Consider the following 20,900-nt stretch of genomic DNA (forward strand, 5'->3'; position numbering starts at 1 on the left):
AGCAAGAAAAATGATGAGCGCATTACAAACAAGGGAAGACTGCAGGAGCCAGGGTTGTCCAACATACTGAAGAAAAGACTAAGGGGAGGTTCAGACAACTTGCTTTCAATACATAAAGGTTAGCTGCCATCAGTAAGAAAATAAAAAGTTCTCCACGTTAGTGTGGTCGTAACATTCCTCAAGGGGAATTTCCTTTAGATATCAGGGCTTCTAGCAGGACAGGTAGTTAGAATCTGGTTAGTTTGCCTAAAAATATTGTGAAAACTACTTCTTTTGTTTATTTTTTTAAAGAAACAAGTTAGACAACAACTGTCAGAAGCAATTTACATCTACATACATAACCTTTTGCTTTGGGCAGAACAATGATTGGGTAGTTTAGCATGATGCTTCACTGTAATAAATACCGACATACATAATTTTTAAGATTTGAATATGCTACATAGAAAATTAAGTATTCAGAAAAAGCTCAAAGTTATTTGGAAACAAACTGAATCACATACTTAGCTCATGTTGCAGTGCAGAAATGTAATGTTTACTTGCAACCAAAACAAAAAAGCCAAACAATATTCCCCAACTATTTGCATCCTTTACCGATTTCTACATAATATTCTTGCAACTAAACAGTTCAGCAGCAAACACAAGTAATTTATTTTCAGCACCTTTTTTTCTCCCCCCTATTTCCTTCAAAATTTGAAGTGATTGGAAGACAGTGTTTTTATGTAAACTGATGGCTTTAAAGAATAATGCTTCTAAATTAAAAATGTTTCACGTCTGCACGTGTATCAGTTCCATAAGAGTTTTTACAAGACATTTTATAATCAAGTCACTAAGACAGAACATTATAGTAAAACAAATCAGCTTGCAAATACATACAGTATTACAGCCCAATAATTAAAATCCCTTTATTCACCATTACCACAGTGAACTGCAATTTATGATGACATGAAGTTTAGTACCTGAACCAGAAAAAAAATTATTAACTGTAAAATCATTTAGCTTTAATAAAATCCTTTGATATTTTTAGTGTTCCAAGACATGCAGAAACAATCATTTCCAGATTCTTTCACGCCAAATAGGAACATTTAGCAAAAGTTTTATTTTCCACTTGTCTGAAGCAAATCAGGGTAAACACTGGACATACGTTTTGAAAGTTATTATATATTGCGATATACCAATATTGTCTTTCTATTTATATTAAACAGTAGCACCATCTACTGGTCCAGAAGATCCTTTCAAGCTTTAGAAAAAGCTGTGGAGAGTGATCCAGCCAAAATGATGCAAAATGCTACTGAAAGTAAAATGTAGTTTTTCAGTCCCTGGATAGGCAATGGGAGAGAAAAAGAGAAGTATCATGTTGTCATAATAGATATCACTTCACCAAAAGAAAATAAAAAGTTAAAATAAAAGAACTAGGGTTTCATTTTATGACAAAATGAATAAATCCATTAACATGAAATGGTAAACTTTATACCATTTTCTTTTATATAAAGTTTGTAATGTATTTGCTGCTCAAAAGAGTTTAATACAGATAATCTATGGCACCATACACTTATGAAAATATTTACAGAACTAATTCAGCAATTTTTCAAAGAGTATTTTTAAAGGCCTTTGCCTGTTTTCAGATTATTTTTAAGGAGTAAGCACTTATGCATAGACTTCTAAAATGTATGAGAAGGATAAAAGACTTGGTGAGTGACAATGACTTGGATAATGAACATGTTGGTCTTTAGTCTGGCAAAACATTGATCTGCAGTGGGGGAAAGAGAGAACTTCTAGTTCCTGATCCAGAAATGTGCCTAACACATTTTACACAGTTACCAGAAACATTAGGAAAGAATATGTCTAATGGCAAATTAGGTAACTATGGATCCTGGACAGATTAGCTAAGTGAACCCGAGGATTAAGCTGCTAGTGTTTAATGCTTCAAATTCTACTTAAAAAATTAATTTCTGCCATATATGTTAATATCCAGTAGAGTAAATTAGCCTGTTCTAGGCAATCACTGCCGTATGTATGAGCTTAGGATCTCCACATTATAGTAGCCGACAAGGCCAACTAACCTCCACCTCATTTTTTGGTCCTTTGGTGAACCTGACCCTAAAAGTCTAGTCTACTTGTCCATGTGATTATTAGGACAACTGTTCATTCCCCTGCCCACACTGAAAGAACTATCTCGAATAAAGGCTGCTCTAGGGCTGTGCCTGACATCCTCCTGGCCCTGCTACAGTCTTCCTTTACTCCTACTGCTGCTCATACAGTTACGGAACTCAAATCTTCATTCCTGTAAAAATTGTTCACAGTTCTTCATCTTTTGTGGAAAACTTAGCATTGTATGATACGACTTTCGGCTTCACAGTGCAATACTTGTAAGGAAGAGAAACAGAGATAAGGAAGAGAAACAGAGATACAGCTGTACACCAACTCATGCTGTTGCTACAGCTAGAGACAAGCAGAAGAGATCAGGTAAGAGACCTAATAAGATTACCTTGATTTCTTTAAATACAAGGACTCCCCACATTGCAGCAACAAGGCCAGGACCCTAAAGGATAAGATTCATTTGTACATTACAGCTCTTCATTAAAATGTACTGCCTTCTCACTACTGTTCTCAGGGTGGTTGAATTTTGTCCAGATAACAAATTTAGGCCTTTCCATTCCACATAATTACAGCACTCATGGCAAAAACATCACTGAAATCTTTATAAAGTAAGACACAGTAAAAATATTCAAGAATGAAAAAAAGAAGTCTCTTGCCTCTTTAGCCAGAGGCACAATTTCTTTTTAAATTGCACTTTGGAGTCTGTGCTGGCTGTTACACATTCTTGTAGTAGGCTCCAAATAATACGCCTTACTTCAGTCCAAAGTACAGTCCATGACGTTACCACATTTCAGAGGACTATTCAGGTTTATTAGCAGCTACCATGGATATTCCCAACATTTCCTTTATTGGCATGACTAACTAGTTGGACAGAGTTTGATTTTATCGCTCAGTACGGTATCAAAAGACTGGAACATACATGCATTTCCTGTATAGCAGGCATCTGGACAAAGCACAAAGCCAGCCAGCCAGGTCAGGAAAATACTGGTTATCTCCGATGCTGCTGTACAGATTTCCTAGCTAACAGCAGACAGCGATACACAACGACAATTTCCAGGCACTTTTAGTAATATCGTTTTTCCCCTGTGGGAGCAGTGATCTGAATTTTCACGACTGATGAAAAAGTATTAGCTGAAAATGAAGCAAAAACTGGCTCTATAAATGCTTCCCGTTAGAGCTGTTCCCAGAAACAGATGTTTGGACAGTGATCGTCTTCTCTCCATCTTCTGTACAGCTGACAGGACACAGATTCAGGCCAGCAGGAAACTGCCTCACACCTGTGGGTGCTGTTTCCTAGTGAAATTACCAACTATTATTTGAATAATAGCTAAGGTGTTATTTCACTTTTTAGATAACGTACACTGTGAGAGGAATGTATTTTAGAAATTAAACAAATTCTAAAAGGAATGTGATGAATAGCTGTCTGAAATTCACTTTGGGATGAAATAAAGCAGCAGTTCTGAACCTGTGGTCCAGACCGGCAGTTTCTCATCTGTGCTGTCCTTACATTTTTCATTTCATGACTTTACATCCTTGCCCTTTAGGCATACTGATAACTAAGTTACTAAAGCTGCTTTCCATTAATCCTTCCAATTTATAATTAGAATGATCCCAAGCCTGTCTTTTTTTCATTGCACACTGCAGAGTTTATTCTGATTTACTGCATCTTGAGGCAAAGCTTAATCCCTATTAATGTTGTTTCATTAGTTTGCTTCTAAAAATACAGCTGTTCGGCAAAACTTTGGTTTTGATACTTAAGAAATTTCATTTGTCAGAAGTTATCCGCTTTTGCATCACCATCTAGCAGATTGGGAAGAGAGTAAAGGCAAAGTTTTATTTTTACATAGTAATGGAATTTATGCAGCTTCTGGAAATAAACGGTGCTTTAAAGGTTATGGTATCATAACTAGGAATAAACCAGACAAAATGGGCCAACCTATTTTCCCCTCATTTGCATAAGAACATTTTTTCAGCAATACCTAATCTTTTCTGTTTGTTCAAGAACTGTAAACAGGAAATATACCTGACAACCAAAATGACTGCTAGACGATAAAAGTCACAAATAAGAACATCCGGAACAAAATGTACTTGCTGGGCCGAAAGCATAAAATGTTTCTTTTAATCACTTCAGTTTACTACTCAATATTGATATAGTTCTGACTACAAAGCTTTGACTTTTACATAGCCTCAGGACTCACACTTTCAATTCTTCTGGGGTTTTAAGCTTGGCATTGCCAAGATGGTGCCTGTCACTGCCACATATCCTCCTAGAAAACCAAAGCCTAGCACAGACAAGCAGAAAAGGCAATGTATACTCTTGATTCAAATGCTTTAGACATGTCATAATTTCAACTTAATTCCACAAACAGGAGGGAAAAAACCAAAAACCTTCACTTAATTCTAGTCAGAGATTTTATTTTTTATATACTTACTGCAGTAATTATCGGAAAGCTGACCACAGCGCCGAGATAGTGATTGGCTATGAACCAACAGCAATTGGCTATTGCCCAAAGCACACCAGAAACAAACCCTAAAAAAACAGATCCCAATCATCAACATGCACAGTAAGGTATAGACAGCAATTTGTGGAACATTTGTATTTGTAGCACAATACAGAAACTGTATGTATTTTAGTATGCTAACCACTTTAACAAGCTGGCTCCGATAATCTAAACCAAAGGTCAAGCGATAAAATTGGCTAGTACAACTGAAGTAGCAAATTAAAGTTCACAATTTTCTGGGCAATGCACTCTCCACTCTGGCAGAATGAAATTTTGAAAACCTGCTGTATGCAATGTCATTTTGTTCTAGCTTCAGATTAGAACAAAATTTATCACTGTTTCTTAACCTTAATTAATTAACCTAATAGGAGTGATCTTTCAAAAGAGACCAAAAAGTGAAAGGTGAATTACAATTCAAACACATACAGCTTGAACTAATTATTGCAAAATGGTCAGAATAACTGAAATTAATTGCTAATTTTAATAAAAGTCATACCTGGCAATATGGCTTGAGGATAAACATTAGGTCTATTTTTCCTGACTGCGCAGTAGATCAAAAAGTAAATGGTACTTGTAAGAAATATTCCACTGAAGTGTGCAAAAACATAATCTAAATCTGAAAGAGAAATGACAAAATTATATCAGCCTAAAACATCAGTTATTAATTTTAACTAACTTTATTTCACTGACAGCATTTGCATAAGAAAAAAACCACGTAAGGTGCTACTGCTAACAACTCACATTCAATTGTGATGAAGACAGCGGCTAGTCTGACTGGATGGAATTGGTCAATCACACATACATTAAACATGAATTAATTGCTGCGTTGACCCTAACATTTTTTTATGGGCTTTTAGGCATTTCTGCCAGTTGTTATTTTTGGAACCTTAGTAATAGTCAAACTACTGAATTGGTTTATTAAAACCTTAAGAAAATCCTCAGATGAGGCTACAAAACTAGGGTGGGGATTTTACATAATTACATCCTGTCCTGACCATCTACACCTGTGTTCCTGCATAGCCTTGTTTGTTTTCTGTACATTTAAGGGCAAGACAACTCCACGTATCGTATAAGCTAAACACAGCACAGTTTTATCCTTTTTTAAAAATCTTTAATAATGTATCACAATTTTGACCACTATAATCATTAACAATAATAAATCCCTTATGGACTTCATTTGTGCTAAAAAAAGTATTTCCGACTTGGCAAAGCAGAAGCAGGTAGCAAGGTGATCTCTATCTCCTTGGAGCTGTAAATTCCCAAGAGGAAAGGCAGCTACAGTGACGATAACATCTGTTTTGTCTAGCTGGGGAATACGTAAGTTGCAGTATTCAAGACAAATCGTATGTGATGACAACAAACAATTTCTTAATGAGAACATTATGCGGTCTCAGCAATACATTGCTCTTAAGACCTGACAGACTATACACTAAACCTTAAGGAAAATACTTCTGGGGAAACATTGTTTGAAATTGCCAATTAGACTTACATCAAAAGGTTTCCATTTCAAAACCCTACAAGGTTTTAATTACTTATGTTGTTATATATCTCTTCTGATCATCAGTTTTGATCAAGCTCTTCCTCTATCAGTGTACCAATTGGGCAACTGGCAGCCTTGCCCTTGTTTACCTCATGTTCCAGGCATACAAATTTTGTGTTTTGAGAGTGCTAGTATCTAACGCCTTCTGAAACATAGCTACGAGTTATTATGGTATCCTCTGGGCTGTTTCTCACTGTTCTTTTAATGGTGTAATTCACCTCTGAGAAAAAAGGAGTGCTACTACTATGATTACGGCGACATGTAATGCAGAACTGGTAAGCTGTCACAACATATTTTCAGGCACATCAAGAATTGCACTCTATGCCTTTACAAAAGCAGGAGAACACAATATACAATGAAATCAAGTAGAAGTGATCTATTAGCCTTTACCAAATTGACTTGCTCCTGTGTACACAGTTTCGTTTCTTCTTCCATGGTCCTTGATGTAAAGCACTGGTACAAAACTGGAACCATAGAGTATTCCAGCTACTACAGCCAGACTACATCCTCTTTAAAAAGTGAAAAAAAAATCAGAGAAAATAGCCTAGCATTAATTACGGAAGTAGAAAATCCACACAAGCAAATCCAATACAGCAGTTAAGACTATGAATCATACGAAAACAAAAGAAATCAACTAATTAGGTTTTCTTAAAAGCAGAGCTAGGAGAAAACAAACAAAATAATTAAAATGCTCCATCCCTCAGCTTCACCGTTGCAGTCTACTTATTCTTTGTAACTATTATAAACAACCAGGTTTGTTGTCTTTTTAGTCCCCTCCTCCACCTCCAGATCATTGTGTTCTTGGCTGCCTCCACTCCTCACATCAGCCCCTCACTAGCTGCTGCTTCCACCTTGGAGCACTTCTGCTATTTCCTTACCATACTACTGTGCCTTCTCCAGATGTATTCACTTGGAAACCACACCTGGAAGTACGTTACTAGCACAGGCTCCTTCTATGCTGGAGTGCTAATCAACCAGGTGATAAAAACCAGCTCTGTAATAACTTAGCTCCTATTGCTACTTACTTTGCCAAATGTTGTTCTTTCGTAGTATTAACTAGTACTTAACTGGCAAGATAAAGCACACTCAACAGTGCAAATTAAATAATTATCTGTGCAGCTATGTATGTATAGATACGCACACTACACTAGTACTTTAAAAACTGTTATTTATTAGTGCATGGCTGTGCTAGGAAAACCACAGGACACAAATTCTGCTCTTATGCTGTGCTCATCAACTACTTTCTCTGGCTACTTGGCCTGTACCAGTAAAAGAACTGTTAATAACTTACATCAGCCTCTTTTTTGCTGGAGAAAATCTGTCCACCCATGAGTCAGATGCATCTTCAGAAACATTAATAGACTGCAAAAACCAAGGAGTTTTCACACAAGTTTAGTTTAGTTTGATTAAAAAAAAAAACCACCAAACGTCAAACACTGTATTAAACAGAACATTTTGCTCTAAGAAAACAAAGTGAAAATGGAAAGAGAAACAAAAGGAATTTAAAGAAATACTCTGAAGAAAGAAGAATATTTATTTTTTTAAATAAAATAAACTGATAATTGGATCTCTGAACCTCAAAGTTTACAACTATGAGTTTGGATATGGACTTTGGGTTTACTACATAATCGAGCACTTGCTAGCCATTTTTTTTTTATCCGCATGAAGGTAGATCTGACTTTCAGAACTTGTCCTTCCTCAAATGTAAAATGATTTCATCTACAGAATTTATTTATGATGTAGTTTTTTCTTTCGTTGATAGCTCTGGTGTTACTATCAGAATACTAGGACTATTTGCAAACACGGAAATAACCACACTTGCCCATAGCATAAAGAAATTGCAACATCCCTTTATTCTAATCCTGCAATCAGATTGTCTTCTGTGATTTGGTCTGGTAGACTGCACCTCTTATGAACATGGAGCACAGACAGAAACTCTCTGTTCAGGTAGCAACTGAGCACCGACCTACAAGAGTAAGGTACAATAGTACTAGCAGCCTACTGCTCTCCAGCTTTTGTTCTGTACTTTGGGCTCCCAAAGGAGCAACAGCCAATCTAGCAACCCTTGTTGGCCTCCAACCTGTGTCACAGCTGATGCTGAGAATCAGCAATTCTTGACAATCTCCTGGCTCTGTAATGTGGCAAAAATCTGGTGGATGAGAATCACACGCCGCTGCCTTTCATCTAAGCACCTTCCTAATTTTACAGTTTAATTAAAATTGCTTCCTCTTCTCTGGTAGCAAAGTAATACATTTTATCTTTCATATAACCTCTGCCATAACGAAATAGGACTACTAAGGGAAAAGCTTTTCTGTTGCTCACATTCAACTGGATATGCAAGATCCCTAAATTAAATACATAAAACTACATACATTTGCATTGGTTGTATTCCACCATAAATCCTAGAAAATCTGATTAACATTAAGCAACTTTCTTGTTTTCAAATGGGTATGTACTTTCGCTGCTGTAAAACAACAACTGTAGAGTACTTACACTTTCTCTCAGTAAAGGTGTGCTTTCTAATGAAGCTGAAGAAGTCTGGACTTCAGTTTTTATAAAAAGAAATATGACAGCACTCAGAAGAGAAAAATAGACCAATAAATATCACGTCAGCTCACAAGGACATAACATTTAGTGTCCAGAGACCAAACATATTTGTAGGCGTATTACTTTGTTTTCATTATTGCCCTAGAGTCACTTCAATGTATTTTTAAAATGCAATTGCTTTTAACAGTCTTAAACAACTTAAGTGGAAGTATATAAATTAGTCTTTGTATTACTTTATAGATCTCTCCTCTATGTAATGGGATTGAAATGTCTCCATTTTATAGTGTGCAGTTACAACCACATGTTAACAACAGCTGCTTTAGTTAACAGTGCCCTTTTGTGCTAAACCACACACACGATGGAACTCTGCACGAAAATTCTATATGGAAAAGCTTAAACCTGCACAGAATTGGCTCTGTGCTCAAGAAACTAAGTTCATTTTCAGTCTTCTATCATATGTGAGTGAGGGAATGCTGCTCCTACAGGGGGTCAAGCATATGTCGAAGGAGTATGGCTCAGTGGTGCTCCAGTGCACGAAGTGAAGAAAATGGAGAAGAAAGGGTAAACGTAACTACTTGTGCCCCAGCCCCAGGAAATCAGGTAAGTATGTGCAACCACAACTGGCAGGATCTGTTTTTATATTTTTATGAGAGCTATTTTAATGATTTAGAGATTCCTTCTCGTAATTGTAAACAGAATGTCTCCATTTAAAGAATGACTCATCTCCTACTGAAGGAATAAGGATAGATATGAAACGATGTCAGCTTCCTCCAGAGGGACTAGACAAACATATACCGGTTCCACACAGGAGGCTAAAATGAAATGCATGCTTCTGAGCACTGCAGAGCAACATACACAGGCTTTGTGCAGCTTGCCAGGAAAACATATTCTGTCACAACCATCTTCTCTGTTAATCACTTGTCCGTAATATCTCAGAAAGAGGCAGGAAGCAGGTGGTGAGTTGAATGAATTCAACAAGGCAAAAACAGCAGTACTGCTACCATTTTCTGGGTACCATACAAAATCATCTGCTACACCTAATGGTAATGGGTAAAAAGCTGTGGACTCTTAGGAAAGAGGAAGACTGCAATCCAAATTCGTGAATCTAAGGCAGTGGCTCTTCCACAGCAATCAACTATGGCTCCACCATCTCCATGTTCTTAATGCCCTTCTTTTTCTAAAGGCATTAAAGTGCATTGGCTGCTTAGCACGCTTATGGCAAGCCTACTGCCCCTAGGATTTAGGGCCAGTGTTACGTTCCTAGAAAGACCTTCCTGGCCACCCAGCTGGAAAGCAAGAACACTGCTATGTAACAAAGACCCTCTTTCCTGTGTTTGGACCAAAATGTGCACTTGTACAAATCATAAACAAAAAAAATAAGAGTAGAAGCCCTTCCAAAGATCCCAAAGGGCACCACTGTTGGGCGATGTTGTAAGTGTGGCTTAAGTTACAAGACAGGGAGCTATTAAGGACTAGAGATAATGCAAAGCGTCTGGCTTTTCATGGACCCTGAAGGATCTGGGAAGGGATCTGCAGTTAAGGGGAAGGATTTGTACCCCGACAGATCAGAAATCAGATGTTTTCTCACCAAGATTCTTCTAGACAGTTCTTCCTCTCTCACAAACCTGGGGAAGGGAGCCACTTGAACAACCTAGCTAGAGACAATCCGTGCATCACTGTTCTGCCTTGGCCATGCCTATCAGCATAAAAACACATTTCTGCAATTATGAATACCCATTTCACCTCTGTACTGCATATCATGTATGTTTCTATTCTGACATACAACACTGACCAGGTACGTATGGATAGCTCATGAACTGTGCAGTAAATCAATTTGCAAAAAATACTTCAATACATTTACCCTTTAGTTATATTGTCCCTGTGGTTATTATATTTATATTTTACATTACAGAAATTTATTTTAAGAATAATTTTTTACCTTAAGAGTGAAAGTCCAGCTCCAATATAATTTAAGATTGGTCTGGATACCTCTTCTGGGTCAATTCCAAACCAGCCAAACCTGGAAAATTTAACCAGTTTCACTTAGTTGCACTGACTGCATACAAGTAGTTAGATTATAACCCAGTCTTGGAAGACTTTACTCATGTAAATAATTCTGCTTGAGTTTATATTTGCAATATTGGATCAGCGCTTCAGATGACTTAAAAAAGCTATGTTTACTTTACAAAATTAATCTTTAAACTAATTTAATTTACACTGATTTTTTTTTTTAATCTGGTTATTTAAAAATTGAAGTTAATTTATCTTATCAGCCCAGGCTGTAGAAGAAAAAATGCAGTGTACTAGTTTTACATTAACAGAGACATTATTTATTCACTCAATTTTGTTAATGAACGTCATTGGGCATTCCTCTTCCTATTGAAACAAAGGAAACACTAGAAGATAAAATAATTAACCTGAGTACTTTCCACTGAAAGGGAAAAAGAACTCATTTCTATGATAAATACTCTTTATTAGTGATAAGTGTTTTTATTGCAGTTATTAATGAAAAATTAGCAACGTTAATTATGTATGACTTAAACATACTCACCTTGAACTTGCCCAACCTGTCAGCAAATTAAAAGAAGCCCATATCAAAAGACCAAGAGCTAAGCCAATAGTCTTAACAACAGGGACAACTGTGACATTGCCTGAAATACAAAAAACAAAATTAAAATCAATTTAAAAGCTTGACTGTGATCTTGCATATTTAGCTTTAGATTCTGTGACTGTTCAGAAGGCAAAGAAATTCAGGCAACTCTTAGGTGGTAGGAGATAGTGTTTTAAAAACTTCCAAACATTAAACGTGGACTTTTCCTCAGTTCCATTTTAATAGTTATTTTTGGTGTGAATTTGCTGCTTGTAAGATAAGCATAATAAAATGCTATTTGCTGTAAGGGTACAGCTCTGTTAATACTGAGACTTTAAAAAGTCAAATAACTACTACTTTATATATAGAAAAGTTTTTATCACTGCTTCTTTTTTATGAAGAGTTAGGATTACTTTGCATTTTAAGGAATAGAATCTCTTTATCCTTACCTGTAGCCCACACAAAACCCCCAACCATAGCCAGAGGCCAAAACCGGGGGCAATTCTGGATTAAATTGACCACCAAAGAAACTATCCATATGGAGGCACAGAGAATCCATTGGAAGAACATACCTACGGAAAAATCAAATGCACATAACAGAGAACTTGTAGAATACTGCATGTGTGAATCTCTTAACAATATTATATTTTAGATAAAACAGTACAGAAAAAAATCAAAAGGTGGCCACCTCCTTTGTGAATTTCTGGGAACTGTGTTACGATATATATTAAAGATGCATTTTAGGGTGGGGTATTATAATTCTGTCAGTCTTTTCCTTACCATGCATTCTTTTTATGCAGCTGCAAAAGACGCTTTGCTGGACAAAGTTTACACAGGCCCTGAATCTCAAACATACAAAAATCTTGATAGGCTTCTGACAAAGAGGCTATTCAGTTACTGCAAACTTCTCCCACCACCCTAGCAACAGATAACACAGATGACTGCACAGGACAAAACTCCTTCAAAGCTCAGGGCTCAGGCTGTTCCACTAACCCAGGACACTGAGGATGACAAAAACTTCGGACAGATCTCTTCTACCTTTGTAGATTATCTAAAGGATCAACAAGGCAGACCTGTTAACTGCATGCCAGGTGAGCTAAGACTTTCACTTTGAAGTCTAGCCTTGTCTTGTTAGGACCATATTTGGCACAAAGCAGAGAGAGGTTATATCCAGCCTGTAATGCAGATACCATTCTTGCCAAAACATAATGGCAGATTTATTCATTCAGGAATCTGGTAATTGTCTATGCTTCCTATAAACATGCAAATACAACATGAACCTAGTACTGTAAAATGATAAAATTCCAAGCAGGAAATAGAAGTGATTGCTTCCTCTTAGTAAGTCACCAGATAAAAGTATTACAATCTCAGTTTTTGGTTGTTTTTATGTTAGGTCCACAACTGAAAGGCAACACTCTAAAGTCCAACAACTTTTACAGTATTAAAACCACTGTGTATTTAAGAATCCCCACAAGGGTAGGAGAAAGGACATTTCACTCTCCATTGCAAAATGCTCATGAAACATACAACATCACTGTTAAAATGCACACCACCACATAAAAAAGGCTCTTCTAAAGATTTGCCACATCCTGAACCAATACATTACTGCTTTATACCCTAACAATAGCAAAGAAAATTAAAACACGCTTTATGGATTAAGGCTGTGATGATATTTGTAACTCTAGCAATAGAAACTCTCATATTTGCTGGTAAAAATACTATTCCCATTAGGAAATATACCAAAGCCAACAAAAAAAAAAAAAAAGTTTACCATCACCAGTATTAAACTTCTTAATAGGCACAAAGTTTGTCCCAAATAGAAGGATAGCTACTGTGGAAGAGGTAAAGCCAATAGCTAGATCTGTTCCATTGCTCATGTTAAAGGTATTGTAAGCTTTCCCGATGTTCATCTTTGCTCTGAAGATGCCTCTTTTTGTGGAGTTGTTTTGCTGCAGGTCCTTACAGATTCTGAAATCAGAAGGTGGAATTAAACACATGGAGTATTAAATTCAGAGATCTGAAACATAAAGGACCCTACTTATCCATTTCTTAAATCCTGGAACGGTCTGCAAAGCATACTGTAGAATCCCATGAAACGCTGTCATTGTGAATGAAGTAACTTAAGAACAGATGCACCAAAAAAAAAAAAAAAGACAATTTTTTGTTCCATAATCTGCTTCACAGAAAAGCATGTTAGAAAACATGCAACGTGAATGCAGAGATGCACTACAAGGTTTTGAGGATTTGAATCTGTGAGGCCTACGGGAAGCCCTGATGCTTTAGGGTGATGCCCTGTCAGGATATTCTTTATTCCAGTAGCCAAATCACACTGGGGTGTGTAGAAAAAGCAGTGGTTAGGCAAAATCTGAAGTGGCAGAAGAAGCTACAGCAGTTTGCAGCCCCCCTGCCTAGAAGTCAGAAACAGGCACAGAGATTCTATGGATGCCACAGTGAGATCAATGTAGGATCATAAAGTAATCACAGGAATTGCTCCAGCTAATACGAAATGTCCATAAAGCTTCGTATTTTCTGTGGGGAACAAAGGGAGAAGCTGCCTCTCAAAGTTTCTTCATTCATTCCACATAACTATAATAAGAAAGCAAATACCTTTTTAAATTTATTGTATCCATATCTAAAGTAGTAGTTATTAAATTTAAATTATCCCTTCCCCTCCTCCCTTTTGGTTTTTTAAAGTGGGAGATTCATCTTGAGGTTACACTCAACAGAAGTACCACATATACACTTTCAATATGAATTAAGACTTCATAGAAGAGGTTCATGGACAGAACTTCATGGACAGAAGAGGTAGCTCCGAGGACAACTACAGTAACATGATCATTGCATACCACACTTAAAAGACTACATGTAAGAAAAGCATTTGGAAATTTAACTTCAAATGGCAACGGGATACCTAATATGCTGTCAGTATAAAGGGGCATATATATACATATATAAAGTTACGCATCCAATTCTGTTGTCATAGTAATGCTATTTATACTGAATCAAATTACTTCCTTATGCAGTTCAACATCCACCAGTGGCGGTGGACTAGCTACTGCCTGGAGGAAAAAAGCTGAAATAGCATGGTGGAAATTCTGCCAATTCTTGTAAGGGGTGCTGTGACTACACTCTATTAAAAAGGAAGAAATCAGCAACTGCACATGCTTTCATCTTATTTTACCCGGCAGCCTTACCTTCTCTGGAGTCCTCAGGACACTGAGAACTGCATCTGCTGAGGTGGTGCTTTTATCTACAGCTTCAGCAGGGCCACCAGTACTGGCTGAAATTAATTATTTGCATTAGCAGGTGAAAAGTTCAATCCCACAACTAATATGACCACTTAGGTTCTACAATTTTCCCCTTTAAAATCTTGAAATCCTCAGCATATGTTAAATTTGAGTACTTAATGAAAACAGAGATGACATTTAGAAGCCACATCATGAAGGTACAATGGCACCTGAGTGTTTCCATTTATCTTTTTCACTCTTCATCTCTCTTGCCTACTTAAAGGACTAGCTTCTCCTGGAAGTTTTCACTCTATTTAAGACTCTTCCAATGAAGTATGTCTCACCTGGGACCTGTAGACACTGAGCAGTGCAAATAACAATGCTAGGGTTTCTTCAAAGACTGACTTCACAGGCTATGGAACACTGTGACACCACAAGAATGGATTAACACAGATAAAGGCCTAGATCAGCAATCTTCACTCCATCAACCTTGACTCATGGAGTGAAGGCATTTAATTCATTTAGTGGGTAAGTAAGGCACAAGAGCTGGGTTTTGCACAGGAACTTCATCCTGCTAAGGACATAGCAATAAAGCTGATTACACTGTACCTCCATGAATGCGGGACTCAGCACTTTAGCCTTTAAATCACTAAGTCATTATGCTGGTTAAATACTAAGAACCTTTTAAATCAAAAGTGGTTTACCAGCCTTTTTAATTCCGTTAACGTACAGAGAAATGTTACTTCAAAAATATTTTGGTTTTGTATCTACTAAGAGAAATCCGTGTGCTGTGGGGCAATATACTTTTCTGCTTGCTTTTTATAATCCAAGAATCTCTACACTGTGCACATTGAAGTCTTGCGCAATTGGAGAACCAGAATCATGACACCAAAAGCAGAAACACAACTTCCAGTTAATGAAGAAAGAGCATTGTTTCATTCAGACTGCTTAAAATTTGTTGGGCCACTTAGCTCCACATCTGGCTAAATTTCAGACCCAACTTTCAACTCCATTTTCAAGCCTTTAAGAGAAAGCTCAACCGGACAAGGCCTGGAGCAACTTGCTCTAACTTCAATGATAGCACTGCTTTAAGCAGAGTTGACTAGATGACCTCCAGAGGTCCCTTCTTGTACAATTGATTGAAGGTCAAGCGCAAATAATGAACCGGCACGCCTGCACCCGCTTTGCACACCAGAGAGCTTCAGAGAGTTCAGTAAAAGCCTCTTTTCTTATCTGCAATCCCATGTTACTGCCAGATGCGCTTGCAGCATACGTGCCTTCAAAGACTTATAGCTACTAGATGCCAAACCAGATGCGCTTGTTGAAGCTGCTAAGATACTAGAATATAGTGGTTGTATCTGAAACTCAAGCAGAGACAAATGGAATAGTTGCTGTTACTGAAGGGTTTTTTCTCACCCAGTAGCCCTTAATGAAGGGCACTTGGGGTTTCCAAGCTGCAGAGGAAATATAATGGAATTTTGTTGCCACACACTGCCCTTATCCTACTGACTTCACTGGTTCACTTTGCTGGAAGGTTGCACTCTGTATTTTCACAGTTTCCTCAGAGATGTGCCGCCATTTTCTTCCTTTGTACAGACACAACAAATGATGATGCTCCCTGAACGCAACACTAACATACTGCTACCCTCTGGTTTGACCAGGCAGCCGTGCAACCGAGCAGCCTGCCCGAGGGCATCACAAGCTTTCACCTCAGGGCAGGTCCGACAGAACAGGTATTTTTAAAGGTGGTGTGCCACACTGACATATGCATTTCTCCTATCGCCTATTTGCCATCAAGGGTGGCTATGCCCATCCTGGTTTTAGGAGGCTCCGATCAGACCCGAGGCGGCTCTGAGCGATGTCCTCAGGGGACACCACGGCCTCTGACCAGCTGCTCAAGAAACGCTTCTTTGCGTCCCTAAGACGCTCCCTCAAGCGAACGCCGCAGTTCGGGCAGCAGCTCGGAGAGCGCAACGCACAGGCGCTGCGGGGCCCCGGCACCGGCGCACGCTGCGCCCAGGGGCTCCACGGCGGCCGGGCTCCCGTGAGGCAGGGCCACCAGGCGGCGGGGCAGGCCCGGCCCTGGGACCGCGGGGCGGCACAACCGCTCGGCAACGCGCCCCGGGAGGAGCTGAGGAAGCCCCTCCAGCCAGGCACCGCCCTGACCCCGGTGGCCGCCGCGGCGCCTCTGACGGCGCTCCGCTCCCCGCTCCCTCAGCCGGCGGGGCCCTCCGTGCGGCCCGAGCCTTCGCCGCGCTACCGCCACCCCAGCCCCGCCGCGCTACCGCTCCGGCCTCCCCCGCCGCTCCGGCCTCCCGCCCAGGCCTGCGCAGCCCCTCACCCCCTTCCGCCTCCTCCCCATCCGCTTCCCCTCGCCCCGTCCCGCCTCCTCCCCATCCGCTTCCCCATCCCGGCGCGGGGCGGGGCTGAGCAGGCGGAGGCCGGGGCGGGCCCGGGGCTGCTCCGCTCGCCCGTCCCCCGCGGCCGGCAGCCCCCGTGGCGGCGGGTGCCCGCCCGGCGGGGCGCAGCGCGGAGCGAACCCGTACGTTCAGGCGCGCAGGGCCTGCGAAAGCGCTTTGCCCTCCGCGGGCTTAGGCGGCCGCTGGTGGGGCGGCGCCGCGGCTCCGGTGGAGGCACACCCGTGTGCTGCCGCGCTGCTGCTGCCCAGGGGCATTCCAAATCCAGCGCCGTGCTAACACCGCGCGAGCTTCCTAAAGTAACGCTTCCGATTTTGCAAATCAAATCTGCATCACCCATAATAAAGACACACGGTTTTTTCCTCCGGAGACAAAGGTCTCAGCCCCACGGACTTGGTAGAGCTGGAAGTGCACCAGCTATCAATTATTGTAACATAATTATCTGTCCATGTGACATTTAGAGAGATGAACTGTGGAACATCTCTATGGAAACAGTTTAGCTGCAGTGCATCCAAGAAAGAGGAACAACATCCCTTATGATAATCACAAATGTAGCCTCGGGGGGAGAAGTGCGTTTGATTCTAAAGGCAATGTGAGTCTACATGTTACATTATTCAGAAAAAAGGAAAACTAAGAAAAATGTTAAACCTTTGCAATGAACTGCCTGCACACAGAAAGCAAGAGCACGTACAGTAAGGGACCCAGCATGAATCTACATCCTCTCAGGTGTCCAGGGATAGAGAAGGGTGTTGAGGTTTGGCTCAGAAGAATCTTGATACTGAACAAAAATGTTTTCCAAAAATCCTGCCCCTGGTTTCATTTGGAAGAATGGGTCTCAGAGGAGCCCATCAGCAATCACTTCTCATTACTGTCCCTACCCCACGTGAGCTGATACCCGTTCCTCACCGTTCCATCTGTTCCTCACTATTTTTCAAACCATGCTGGTTTTGGAGCATTACTTTCCTCATTAACACACCAGTTGAAATTACACTGAGAGTAAGCAAGAAACTCTTCAAGTGCGGACAGATTCCAATGCGTTCACTTGTGCTGTTTGGTTTTATTGAAATCATAGGTTGTTGGAGATGAAAAGTATATGGGAAAGGAAGTCCATGAATGCAGAGCATTTACTAAAATGGAAAATGACAACATTCATATTTCAAATTTCAGAGCCTTTGATGAATATAACAAGTGTCCACTTCAAGAATGCCTTTTATTGCAAAATGCTCTACAGTCCACCACAGACAGTATTTTGTTCTTTGCTGAATCACAGCAATTTCTGCAGTCGTACCTACAGTGGGAGGAACCAAAGTGAGACATCTTGGAAAACTAAAAAGCCCAAGTATCTTTAAATCCCCTCTCCCTTAAAACTGACATGACTGACTGGAGCAAGAAGGAAGCGTTAGATGAAGAAACGGGAGATGTATTGCTTCAAAATAGAGAAGTGATACTGGCAAAAATTAATACCTAATCTGACATTTTGGAGCAAAAACATACTAGCTGCTAGGTAGCTTTTTTTGTATTAATAATAATATTGTTACCTGTGCGGTGTTACAAATGGTTTCCTCTGTGTTTTTCTTAAGTCCTCCAGCTGTGGTATTCACTATCCCCAAAGGCTGTACTTTGTCTAGGTTAAAGAAGGAAGATCGCCTACAAAAGAAGCTGTAAAAAAGGAGTATGAATTATAATTCAGACGAGAAAGAAGAAACTGTACTTGGTAGGACAAAGAAGGATGCAAAGGAAGGCTATAGGAGATGCCATAGGGGAGGGCGATTTATGTGTAAACCCTATGAATAGGTGGTTTTGAGAACTTTCTGGTGAATTAGCGACTTTTTGTTATTTCCGCAGAAATGGGTTACTATTTGTCCTGGTTTCAGCTGGGATAGAGTTAATTTTCTTAGTGGTGACAGGACACTGATGTTTTTAGTTGTTGCTGGGTGATGTTTGTGGTAAATCAAGGACTTTTCAGTTCCTTGGGCCCTGCCAGCCAGAGGGCTGGGGGGGCACTGGAAGTTGGGAGGGGACACAGTCAGGGCAGGTGACCCGAACTGGCCAAAGGGATATTCCATACCATATGACATCATGCTAAGTGTATAAACTGGGGGAAGAAGGAGGAAGCGGGGAACATGTGACGTTATGGTGTTTGTCTTCCCGAGTAACCATTGCGCGTGATGGAGCCCTCTGTCCTGGGGGTGGCTGAAGACCTGCCTGCCCATGGTTTTTTGTTGTCTTCCCATCTTCAGAGATTTGAAAATGGAGCAGAGCATTTCAGTAACTGGATGGTGCTCTCTGAGGTTGCCAGCAGATGGCTCAGGGTGCAGGAGGTTGTGACTCGTGGTCACTGGCTCAGCCCACCCCTCTTCTGCAGGTTGGCCAGAGCCTGCCTGCTAGGAAGACTTCCGAGCCTTAGCTTGTCCAGCACCGTCCGTAGCACCCTGGGGGACAGTCCTTCACATAAATAGAAGTTGATCTGGTTTCTTCTACTAATGCAGGTATGGGTGGAGGTGAATTTCAGAAGTTAAACAATTGCAAAGAAAATAACTGCAAATCTGCAATTCAGCTCTTTGTTTACATTGTCAAACTATATTTAAGTTCCCCTCTTCCATTCATTGCTATTCTGCAATATCAGTTCTGATATTCCTGTGTTCCTAAACATAGGAAGGGATAACACTGGCCATGAAATATGGGTATATAAAGAAATGACACGAGAAGCTGAGTTTAATGGATGCAGATGGCAATACCACAGATGTAGTTTAGGGCAAGGAATAAATACAGAGTCTAACTGACATTGCAGGGTAAATATAGGTAGGCAAATTGCAATAACGTAGGCCAGAATTTGGTTAGACAGCTAGCATTGTTCAGTCCAATCTTTCAAAAAATTGGTCTTGAATATTTTATGACCGCAGAGGAAATACCCTAAGGAAGCTTAGTAATGCCCCTTAGTGCCCTGCTGCAGCTTTGGGTTAGTAATGGTTGCAGAAAGAGGAATACTACCCACCTGAACAAGAAGCATTTTTTTTGTCTTTCCTGAAGCACAAAATAAACATTTGTTTTCAAAAAAAGTCCATAGCCATTCCAGCCTTAACTATTTTGTGAAATCCAGAAGGGCACTGGAGCAGCATACCACAAGAGTTGAGAAAAGAATGTCTTTTGATATGTTAGTTTTAATTTTTTTTTAAATTAGAGGCAAAAGCCTGCTAAATTAACAAGATATTGAATCCTATTTAGTTGGATTCCTACCACCATCCATTCTGAAGAATGAATTCTCCCTTCTGAACATGAAAAATAAAGGAAATATTATTGCTATCATCACATTTAGAAAGCCTCAAAAAAACCCCTCAGCAGTCAACACTGTACATCAGTGGGTTCAACACATTTTGATTTCAAGGCTACAAATGAAATAAGTGAAGATAAATTCTCCATATCCTTTTATAATTTCATCCAGATATTCTTTAAACAGTTGCAGTAGGAGGTTTATATAAGTTCCGAAATTAAAATTTAAGAGAAATGTCATAGCAAAGGAAAGCTGTTAGTAACTGGAACGGACTGTGTTTCAGCACTGCTTTATTGTGATGGACAGGTCATGGTGCTGTCTACATGCAAGAACTGGGCATTGGAAAACAATTTTGGCAGCATGATATACTTCCAACAAAAGCAGCTGTGTGCCCATTAGCAATATAAAGTAAAATCCCCCCAAATAATTCAAAGACAATTGCATTTCTTATACTGCAATAAAAGCTTCATGCCGAATGATTTGCTGTCAAAATCAGCAGTAAGTCAAAACAGAATCCAGGAGGTGTAACCCCCACCCACCCCCCTTTTTAAAAAAAAAAAATAAGTGAAGCCTATCTTAGAATTTAAAAACAATTTCTCCGTGGGTATGTGTAAATACGCACTATGGGTGAAATCCTGCTGTCAGGCTGCAATACCCAGTTACCCTTATTTGCCCTGGGTTTAGCCATATAACTGATGATATTTTGCACT

At 39.7% G+C, this 20,900-nt stretch overlaps 1 protein-coding gene across 5 annotated transcripts; it reads right to left on the reverse strand.

Moving 5' to 3' along the window:
* Positions 1–253: 253 nt before the first annotated feature.
* On the reverse strand, positions 254–16,860 carry TMEM144 (transmembrane protein 144). 5 transcript variants are annotated; one of them, XM_056345353.1, is made up of 13 exons: positions 16,788–16,860; positions 14,470–14,555; positions 13,047–13,243; positions 11,725–11,847; positions 11,237–11,336; positions 10,625–10,705; positions 8,632–8,713; positions 7,430–7,500; positions 6,529–6,647; positions 5,095–5,214; positions 4,530–4,627; positions 2,486–2,539; positions 254–1,316 (listed from the first exon to the last, which is right to left on the reverse strand). In XM_056345353.1, exons 3-13 carry the CDS (start codon positions 13,183–13,185, stop codon positions 1,233–1,235), a joined length of 1,071 nt encoding a protein of 356 aa, XP_056201328.1. In that variant the 5' UTR covers positions 13,186–13,243; positions 14,470–14,555; positions 16,788–16,860; the 3' UTR covers positions 254–1,232. The 5 variants fall into 5 exon arrangements, with proteins under 5 accessions (XP_056201328.1, XP_056201333.1, XP_056201318.1 ...); XM_056345358.1 differs by lacking the exon at positions 16,788–16,860 and adding an exon at positions 16,013–16,311; XM_056345343.1 differs by lacking the exon at positions 16,788–16,860 and adding an exon at positions 15,919–16,311.
* Between the last annotated feature and the right edge of the window lie 4,040 nt (positions 16,861–20,900).

The sequence above is a fragment of the Falco biarmicus genome, chromosome 1, assembly GCF_023638135.1.
Source record: "Falco biarmicus isolate bFalBia1 chromosome 1, bFalBia1.pri, whole genome shotgun sequence".
NCBI lineage: Eukaryota > Metazoa > Chordata > Aves > Falconiformes > Falconidae > Falco > Falco biarmicus.

Coding starts and splice junctions, on each gene's coding strand:
- TMEM144 (XM_056345353.1), bottom strand. CDS start 13,185: ATGAACATCGGGAAAGCTTACAATACCTTTAACATGAGCAATGGAACA. Junction 8,714..10,624: donor GCTGGACTTTCACTCTTAAG/GTAAAAAATTAT, acceptor TTCTCTTCTGAG/TGCTGTCATATTTCTTTTTA. Junction 6,648..7,429: donor CCAGCAAAAAAGAGGCTGAT/GTAAGTTATTAA, acceptor CACTTTTTAAAG/AGGATGTAGTCTGGCTGTAG.